Here is a 9,261-nt window from a genome sequence, read left to right as displayed (position 1 = left end):
ATGTTAACTTTTCCCAGCTGACACTTAAACGCAGAAACTTTGAGCAGAATTCTAAAAAAAAAAAAAGGAGTGAAAATAATTAAAAACAAAAGTTTGGATCATATGATGTAAGAGAGTCTTGGTCAGCTCGGACAGGATGTACCGACTCCCACAGTACAGCCTCTTCTCACTTGTGGCCCAATCCAGACGCAGCCCACTTTGCCCACACTGCTGACTCCTTCATGAAAGCTGTTAAAACTTCTTCAGAAATAAAACTCACAGGAGAAACAAACAGAAACGTGACACATGTGCAGTTTTTAAAGCTTTAATTTACAAAACAAAAAGACACTTAACCGTCTGCTATTCAGTCATCTTGGCTTCCTCTGGATTAGGAGGTTTCCTTTTCAGAGGAATAACACAGATCCCGTTCTTGGCCTCTTTTATTCTCCACCATCGGCCCAACCTGCAGAAAAACAAACCGGCTTAGAAGCAGAGGGTAACCGGCACCGAAATCATCATCCAGATAGACCTCAAAACAAAATGTGTCATTATGTTATTACAATTATGTTTGACACTGACCGACCAACAAACGACAGCTCTGAAGCAGTCTGGGTCGAACTGAACCTTGGTGGTGAAGCTCTTCCAGCAGAGCCTCAAACCTCTTTGTTTTGTCACTTATGTGATAAAAGTGAATCAGAAATCACTAAATCCCACCTGACATTTAAAAACGTTTGTGTGGGATCATAAAATTTCAAACTCTTGAATTTGGAGGTCTGGTCTGATGAGACTTGAGGAGAAAACTTCTGGTTCTGTTCAGACTGTCAGTTCTGATTGTGATCAGGAGGCTTTTATGTGACCTAACATGGTCACCAAATCCCATGTCAAACTGTCCTTAAGGTGACTAAAACCATGAAATAACCCTGATGTTATAGTCAGATTAAGATGAGCGCCGCATGTGTAGCATATCTACCTGTCTGGCAAAACAGAGGAGTTCTCTGTGGCGTAAACATCGAGAGAACGTCTCTATTCTAACTCGTCTGCAGCTTCCTGGTGTGGTTCTGTACTCTCTCTTTAGAGGGAACAATGTTTGCTCAAACAGAAATCACTGAAGAAAATTATTCTGATTCCAGAGTCCTTTTTAATGTTTTCCACTTCATGACCATTTCAAGTCTGAGGCATCCGCGTCTCAAGTCTTCTTTTCAGAACTCCTGTCAAAGGCAACAACAACCTCTGCCATTTCAATTCATTTTCAGTGTGTGGCAGGTTTCTCAACCATCCACTGCACACCACATAATAAACATCCATCATTACATGTTGAAATGAAAACTGCCAATTTCCACTGTACACAACTGCTGCACTGGGAAAAAAGTGAACCCTACTGTCACCTGAGACAGAGGCTGAGAGCTGGATTAACACTGCCATCTAGTGGAAGTTTCACTCACTGAACATCAACCTGTGCTGACATGCAATAGCTGACCAGTACCCTCCAGACAGTTTCTATGGAAACAGGATCATTAGTTCAGTTACCTGTGCTCCTGTCCGACTCCTGCCACCAAGAACTGACCGGAGCTCGAAAACTTCAGACTGTTGACAAAGCCGGGCTGCCAGAGGAAGCAGAGGAAGAGGCAAAATAATTCAAAGACACTTCGAGACAGCTGTCGTTGCAGCTGGAAATAATGGGTATAACTAGCTTAAACAACAAGAACAAAAAAAAAAAAACACCTTATGTAAATGTTACCATTCTGTAAATGAGAGGAGAAGCACGAGCTTACCACTGGTATGCTGAATAGGGGCTCCAGTCCGCGGTAGTTGTGGCCACACTTCCACACCTGCACCTGAGAGTTGTGTGAACCTGAACAGAAGAAGAACCACAATTAATATCACGACAGACATCTAAATCACAGCTTAGCTGAACGTAGCTGCATCACTTTCTACTTATGAGTGTGGAGGACGGTTAATCAGGGCCATGGTTATCAATTATATGAGATATATATATATCATATGATTACATTTGCATTCATACCAGACAGCTGAGAAAAGGTTTCATTTTCATGCATCCTGCATATAATGAAGTGTGAGTATGTGTGTTAGCAAGAAGCTGGTAAGAAGGACTCTCACAGCCAGAGGCACCTGAGGCGACGGTATCCGAGTTCTGGAGCGCCGCTACCGAAGCCACCCAATGAGGCTGCTCCAGCCCGGCGTCACCATGGCAACCGTGAGCCTGCTTCACTGTGCTGAGAGGCTTCTTCTTGTTGACACTCCAAAGAGCCACGGAGCTGAGGTCACCGGGAAAATTGAGAGAGGGCGCGGAGGGGAAACATGACTGAATGTGCCAACACGATTAGATCCTGCAACAAAACTGCAAACCAGACGGTGGGAGCGTAAAAGCTGCGACTGTCTCACCCATCATCGGCTCCTGTTATCATGTGTTCCTCATTTATGAGCTGGATGCAGTCAATGGAACCCCTGTGGGAAGACAGAGAAATGTTAGTCTTTCTGTATGTTCACAGGACCTGTATGACATTCAGATGAAAATAAATACTACAGTAATATTAATTATTTTACTCTGTATGTTTAAAGACTTTTGTACTCTTTGTTCAGACCTATCAGTCTTTTCCCTGGTGATTTGACTTTGTTTCTTCCTAGCACGAGGGACCAGTTCTCTTCTTGTTCTTCCAAGTCTCATTTACTTTTTCTGATGTGAAATAATTATCCTTGACTTTGCACACTTGACTTTTTCACAATTGTTCCTGGTAAAATCTTCAACAGCTAACTGCTGTGTGTTTAGCTTGCTGGATAGCTGTGCACCTACATGCATAGTGAGGGAAAAGACTGGAAAGGTCACCTGAAAGAATTCAAGACCTCATTTTTTTTCAACCTTCATGATTTATTCTGTTTCCGTCTGTGTTTGAAGGTTATTTTCCTTTCATAAATTTTACTCTGAATTTTAAAGCTTTTTGGACATTTCTTTGTCTCGTACGTTTATATATTCAGAAGTTAATTCTTAGGACTGTTTAGCATGCAGCACTGATCAATCCAAAAGTATAAATCAATATTATACAGGAGATAAGTGACAAAAGCCTCTACGGTGAACATAAGGACTTTGTCTGAAACCTTTCAGAGTTAACTGAAAAGTAAAAACCTGTGGTCTTCTCATCTTTGAAAAGACATCCTTCCTTACTTGACTATTTTGTGGCGTGTTTATTAAGTAATCAGTGTAACCCACTTGTTGGCAGTAGATCAACACATCTAAACTCAACAGTGCAGAGGCACAGAAACATCAGGGGAGAGACTGAAGGACTCACTCGTGGCCATGGAACACCAGCTGAGATTCCTCGGCTATCTTCCACACCCTCACTGAGCGGTCTCGTCCTCCTGCAGTCACACAGCACTCACGGCTCAGGCTGTCCAGTCCCGTGATGGCGTCCTGATGCCCAAAACTACAGCGAATCACAACACAGTTAAAGTCAAATACTGAAATACTAAGTGCAAGTGTTTGGGGGTGAGATAAATAATGTTCTAATTAGTTACTCACAGCGTTTCCACATATGCGTTCTCGTCCACGTTCCACACCTTCACTGAGCGATCGTGAGAGGCGCTGTACAGATCATGAGTCCCCTTTCGGAATGAAAGACCCTGAGATGGAAAAAGACATGACATGATTCACAGGAGGTCCTCAGAGTTACACTGAATTCTGTTACGATAAAAAACATGCAGCTGAGAGGAAGCGGGAGAACGCACCGACACGGGGCCTTTGTGTCCTGTGAATTTATGTAGATGTTTGCATGTTTCTGCCTCCCAGATCATGATCAGATTGTTCATGTCGCCAGTGGCCTAAAAAGATGTTGAGAAAGAGGCTTCTGTTCAAGGATGATGTCACACTTTGGCAATGCTGACTTAAATGTGAAACGAGTAAAAATAAGTATATATACACGCAGTACAGACAATTTTTCTGTTGACGTCCCAAACTGGCAAAAGCAGGTTACAGTAAGAGAGAACTACTCACCAAGTATTTTCCATCTGATGATACGGCCACACACAGGATATGAGCTGTATGTCCAACATGCCGATCCTCTGTGCCTTTCCTTCCACCTGGTATTGTGTGCAGTTTCTTCCCACTCTCGACGTCCCCTGATGATATAAGACAAGTACTGAACTGACACTGCTGAATCAGAGCCTTCATTCAGTTTTTTTTCCCCACTGAATTTTCGTACATACAAAGGTTTTTTCAGGATTTCAATGCATACTCACATTTAATGATGGAGCAGTCTTTGGCAGCAGAAAAGATATACTTGTCGTCAGAGGTGATGACCAGACAGGTGATTGGAAGTTTGTGCCCTCTCAACACTCGGATCTCTGAAGCGTCCGGTGGCATGAGCTAAAAGACAGAACGATAATGTAAGAAAACTCAGTCTGTTCAGAAACAGCTTTTTTCCAGTAAATTAGTGGAGATGCAATGGAAAATTCCCATACTTACATCTTTGGCGATAAGTCGCTGAAGCTTTCCTTTTTGTTCAAGCTGGGGGGGGGGGGGGGGGTCACAAACAGAGCAAAATCAATAACACTGGCCATCATATGACATTGAAGTCAACACCTGAAATCAGAAGTATGGCAGGAAGATGTCCGAAAACCCAGATAAATATACCAACATTTTTATCTGCTCAGAGGTTTGCTCATCTGAAAACATTAGCTGTTCAGCATGGGGACAGCGTACAGAAAGATTTAATGGTCAAACTGAAGCAACACAGTAAAGTGTGGTGGTGGCCAGAAACAGGACTATGAAAAGTGAGTGTGTTGTGTTAATGTCCCCAATGACAATTATACCCTTTAATACAGAAGACACTCTCACCACTTCTTCTTGAAGTCTGCCAGCAATCAGATCAGTCTCAAACGAGTCTTCTTCTGCTTTCTTTTCCTCTGATCAGATCAGATCACACAATAAATCCATACTGTGCATCCATAGAATGTATTGTGAAGACCTATATGGCCAAAGGTTAGAGATAATACAAGCTTACCTTCCTCCTTTAGCTGCGCGAGGTAAAGTTTGGCTAATCTGAGCTTCTTCTCCTGTGGCGTTTCCTCGTACTCATTCTCTTCATTGGACTGTCTTTTCTTGGACCCTACATGACTGTACACGAAGAGACACAAATCGTTACAAATTAACAACTTTCGGGTTGATTATGTGATTTAAATTCGGGAGCACAGAGCTGTCATCAATGCAGCACCACACGTGAGCACATCAGAAATGTACCTCTCTGTCTCAGAGTCGCTGGAAATCTCTTCGTTGTATTTGGAGTTGGGTTTCTTTGCTCGTACTTTACTTTTTGCACCGGAGTCCCCATCACCCTGCAACAGGACAAAAACAGAGGGTTTGTAATGACAGAAGAAGAAGATGAATGAAGTGTGCATTGATGCCTGAAACAGAGTAAAATGCGTCAGAACAGCGGGTTACAGCAGGTAAGTCGCATGAGTCAACCTGCTGGCTAGCTAGCGTTAACGTGATTTAGCATACTTGCTAACAGTTCAGCTCACTTACCTTCCGTTTTGGCAGCTCTCTACTTTTCCCCGTCTTGACTAATTTGGGGTTTTCTTTTTTCTTTATAAAGAAAGACGAAGACATGGTGAAACGCGACAAAAAGCGTTTCAAACTGTATAACTGTAGATAGACTCAACTTCACAACTGTCTGTGCAGCAAGTCAACATTAAACCCACATGGATGCACTACAACCAAACTAGACTGCTGAAGTCACATTTGAAGACACGCTGTGATTGGCTGAATTTCACAATTGCCACTAGACGCCCGCCTTTTTGTTATAGATCTAGATTTCCATTGGTTGAATTAAGAATTTATACGAGCAGGAAATTGTACTGGGGAAAAATACTTCCCTCGGGGAATAAGTTTTTGCAGCTTTGTTCCGCACATAATTGTAAAAATAGAAATTTCATAACACAATACTCTTAAACACATGTGTACTATACGCAGTAAAAGATAAATATAGGACCATTATTTCACACATATTTAACCGGAAACGTTTTGCGCGGCTGTTAAAAAGAAGCCGTAATTGTATCAGGATCTATGTAGTGTACTACTGCAGTAGTACTACTACTTCCTCTACTACGCAGTATTTCCATTTACTGCGCTGTCTCTGTCCTCAGTGAGTGTGGTTACAGTTTATCGAAGTCGAGCTGAACAGCCAGGTGAGCCTCCTCTGACCCGTCTAACATGAATTATCACATGTTATTGATAATGTATTGAACGTCAGTTTGTATCACCAGTGGCTCCAACTGTAGGCAATCTGCGGGCTAGTAGGAGGGGTTGGAGAGGCAGGGGGAGGGGATGCAACGCGAACTAACTTTTCATTATTGTCTCGAATGCATTAGTCAAAATGAATAAAAAAAAACGTAGAGCGACTGATAAAAGTTGGACTCAAAGTTTCCCTCCATCTTGTGCAGAAAACTTTAACTGTCACCTGATCTAATCTTAACTCTCAACAGATATATTTTTACCCTCCATGCCACCCAAGAGGGACGCAGGAGCGACTCCATCACACCCGCCAGTCAAGATGATAAAAATCGGCACTGATTCTCAGGAATTTGGCGGCGATCCAGTGGAGGATAAGTACAGGTTGGCCGAGGAGTCCAACTACTCACCTTTCCCCAACAATGAGGTGAGAGATTTTGATGTAATTCAGAATAAAGAAAAGAAGAAAAAAATCAGGTGTTGTGTAAACAGTTCATGTGATTTCTTCTTTTTTTTTTTTTCCAGCATGAAACCATTGATTTTGACGAAGACAATGTGTCAAGTCCTGGCATCAGAACAGACACCATCAGCCTCCTCATGAAGATAGAGCAACTGCAGGCACAACTCAAATATGAACGCAGATGTAGGATTTTGGCCGAGAGGGAGCTGAGAGAGCTGAAAGGTGGGTGGAGAAAAATGACTAATATATTGATTAATATGCTTAAAAAATACACATCAGGACCACACAGTCTAATTACTGTCTGTGACTCACTCAAATCACAGCCGAGGCAAGGCTGTAGGTGGTATTGCAGTAATTTCCTCTGTCATATATTTGTAAATTAAGCACATTTTTGAGTATTTTGCAAGAAAAAAATGATTTGGTATTACATAAGTAATTTGAAATAAAAAGCAATTGAATGCGGAACTGAATAAAATCATTCACAGTCAGTGTAGTTGTCACACATTCAGTTAAATAGTTATCACTAGTGTAACTAGATAGTCTTTCAGTCAGTGCACAGCAGGTCAGCTGACGTGCATTAAAACTGTGTTTTTCTTCAGGGGACATTTACCTTAGATTTACTGCCGGATTGCATAATGTTTATTACAATATGACGCTAGTTATTGTCCTTTATATATCTCTAGATAGGAGAGAAAGACAGGGCCTTGAAAACATGTTTAGACAACAATAAAGGACAATAAAAAATGTTATTGAGCAGTTAAATGAAAAATAAAAGGTGAAATATTTTGTGATTTTCTAGATATTTTTCCCAGTTTGGTTGCTGGCTAATCAGCTTCTTTGATGGGAGGGGTTCTGCTAAAAGTCGTGCTGTGACCCTGAACCTACGATGATCTAATAATCTAAATTATGACCAAACTTGCTCTGTTTCAGCATTTCTAACGTGATTCGACCCTTTTTTCAGAGATGAACACTCTCATGATGCAGATGCGGCACACAGCGCACGAGCTGCGTGTCACCCTGGATCACGTCCTCCAGGGAGGCGAGGCAGCAGTTACAGCACAGAACTCTCAGGATGAAAGCGTCTCCTTCCTGAATGAGCCTGAGGCCGAGATGAGAGCGGTTCATGATATCCAGGAGGTGAGCGCAGCAGATTGTTTTCTTATTGGAGGAGACGCAGTTTTAAGGTTGGATAGGCTTTAAGCTCGGGTTCACCAGGAGTAGATAATTAACTAAAGTGATGCTCTGATTCAGTTTTGAGTATTTTTTTCTTTTTTGCCCTCAGGACGATCACAACTTCTCATATCTCTCTGAGACTCTTCGAGTGCCGAAAAATCTTTACGAGCGCATTGCGGAGATCGCAGACTACAAGAAGTACACTTCAGCACTGCTGATGATACTTTTCGACAGAGAAACGTTGGCCACACACTCTCTGCAGGGCCGCAGGAACACCTTCACCGGAGAAGAATGCCACAAGCCTCAACTGCCACCTGACATCTTGAGAAGCATAATCGGTGAGAAAGTAGCAGGATTGTAAGCACGCACACGTGTTTTTTTCAGAATTTGAGATGATGGAGGTTAAAATCTTCGCTGTGTTTCTTCCTCCAGATCACGTGGCGGTCAAGTTCAGCGTCGATCGCAGCCAAATAAAAACCGCAATCCGCACAAAGTTGAACAATGAGGACAAACTATTAAAGAAGAGACTAGGCTTGGGTAAAGCTGAAAACAAAGCGATGGTTGATCAGAGCTTTTGCCAAGATGCTTCACTCCTGCCTGAAAACGGAGCAATGAGAAACGATTCTCAGTTATAGCCTTTGGAGTCTGCCTTCACCAGTATTTCATGTCTGATAGAAGTGTTTGACACGTTGCCTTTTTTTTTTTTTTAAATCCACATCTATTTTATTCCATATTGAAATTTAATGCTTGAAGTTTTTTTTTTTTCAACACTTTTTAGAATTCTCACCTTTTTTTTTTTTATTTTGACAGCTGTTCATTGTCCATCGTGTGTTTGGAAAGTCTACAAGTTTTCACCTGGTTTCCCAACCAAGATGTTGAATCAATACTGTAAAATGTCACATGTGTAATCGTCAGTGGTTAAAAAACAAACAAACAAAAAAAAAACTGTGGTCTTATTTAATGTGAGGTAGTACGTGACTGTCTGAACAGCAGGTTTGTGAAGTCGGCCTTCGTCAAACATTTACAGTACACTGGTTAACGTTCCAATCAGCAGGCGTGTGTGTGTTTGAAAGTAGGACTTGTGAAAATGTATGTGAAAATAATAGGGCTGTCATTTGTACTCTGTTGTTCATGACAAACTGTGCATTACACCAAGTGACACTGTGTTTCTAGACTAGTTTTTATGCAGTTGCACAATATGCTGTAAGTGATAATTAATCTTCCTGTTTCCACGACATCTGTTTTCATCACACCCCTCTTTGTTGTGCTGATCCAGATAAGGGGACAATAAACTTTTGAAACTGATACCCTTCTGCTATCTTAACTAAATTGAACCTTTTGTTTCATCGGTGCAGTGGTCATACAGTGTGATTGCAGTTTAGTTTTCCCCCTCAGCCAACAGATGTCA

The 9,261-nt window shown here is 41.8% G+C and overlaps 2 protein-coding genes across 3 annotated transcripts; one reads left to right on the top strand and one right to left on the bottom strand.

Annotated features, from left to right (window-relative positions):
• Window positions 1-290: 290 nt before the first annotated feature.
• On the bottom strand, window positions 291-5,708 carry rrp9 (ribosomal RNA processing 9, U3 small nucleolar RNA binding protein). Of its 2 annotated transcripts, none has more exons than XM_076759762.1 (15): window positions 5,516-5,708; window positions 5,231-5,325; window positions 4,995-5,107; window positions 4,829-4,896; window positions 4,457-4,498; window positions 4,231-4,357; window positions 3,986-4,110; window positions 3,721-3,813; window positions 3,515-3,615; window positions 3,285-3,419; window positions 2,383-2,445; window positions 2,098-2,255; window positions 1,752-1,831; window positions 1,507-1,580; window positions 291-442 (listed from the first exon to the last, which is right to left on the bottom strand). In XM_076759762.1, exons 1-15 carry the CDS (start codon window positions 5,597-5,599, stop codon window positions 340-342), a joined length of 1,461 nt encoding a protein of 486 aa, XP_076615877.1. In that variant the 5' UTR covers window positions 5,600-5,708; the 3' UTR covers window positions 291-339. The 2 variants fall into 2 exon arrangements, with proteins under 2 accessions (XP_076615877.1, XP_076615886.1); XM_076759771.1 differs by having other exon boundaries at window positions 2,110-2,255; window positions 5,516-5,704.
• A 183-nt stretch (window positions 5,709-5,891) lies between these two features.
• On the top strand, window positions 5,892-9,158 carry LOC143331592 (uncharacterized). The gene is made up of 6 exons (XM_076748628.1): window positions 5,892-6,177; window positions 6,475-6,647; window positions 6,746-6,902; window positions 7,642-7,817; window positions 7,963-8,191; window positions 8,286-9,158. Exons 2-6 carry the CDS (start codon window positions 6,492-6,494, stop codon window positions 8,486-8,488), a joined length of 921 nt encoding a protein of 306 aa, XP_076604743.1. The 5' UTR covers window positions 5,892-6,177; window positions 6,475-6,491; the 3' UTR covers window positions 8,489-9,158.
• The last annotated feature ends 103 nt before the right edge of the window (window positions 9,159-9,261 follow it).

This window comes from Chaetodon auriga, chromosome 2 (genome assembly GCF_051107435.1).
Source record: "Chaetodon auriga isolate fChaAug3 chromosome 2, fChaAug3.hap1, whole genome shotgun sequence".
NCBI lineage: Eukaryota > Metazoa > Chordata > Actinopteri > Chaetodontiformes > Chaetodontidae > Chaetodon > Chaetodon auriga.
Note: the sequence above shows the minus strand (reverse complement) of the source record. Positions and strands in the feature narration are given on the sequence as shown.

What these genes read in the sequence shown, in the direction of transcription:
- LOC143331592 (XM_076748628.1), top strand. Translation starts at nt 6,492, where the DNA reads ATGCCACCCAAGAGGGACGCAGGAGCGACTCCATCACACCCGCCAGTC. An exon ending in GGAGCTGAGAGAGCTGAAAG is followed by an intron (nt 6,903 to 7,641) that starts GTGGGTGGAGAA and finishes CCCTTTTTTCAG; the next exon opens with AGATGAACACTCTCATGATG. An exon ending in CGGTTCATGATATCCAGGAG is followed by an intron (nt 7,818 to 7,962) that starts GTGAGCGCAGCA and finishes TTTTGCCCTCAG; the next exon opens with GACGATCACAACTTCTCATA.
- rrp9 (XM_076759762.1), bottom strand. Translation starts at nt 5,599, where the DNA reads ATGTCTTCGTCTTTCTTTATAAAGAAAAAAGAAAACCCCAAATTAGTC. An exon ending in AACGCATATGTGGAAACGCT is followed by an intron (nt 3,420 to 3,514) that starts GTGAGTAACTAA and finishes GATTCGCTGTAG; the next exon opens with TTTTGGGCATCAGGACGCCA. An exon ending in ATAACAGGAGCCGATGATGG is followed by an intron (nt 2,256 to 2,382) that starts GTGAGACAGTCG and finishes CGGTGACCTCAG; the next exon opens with CTCCGTGGCTCTTTGGAGTG.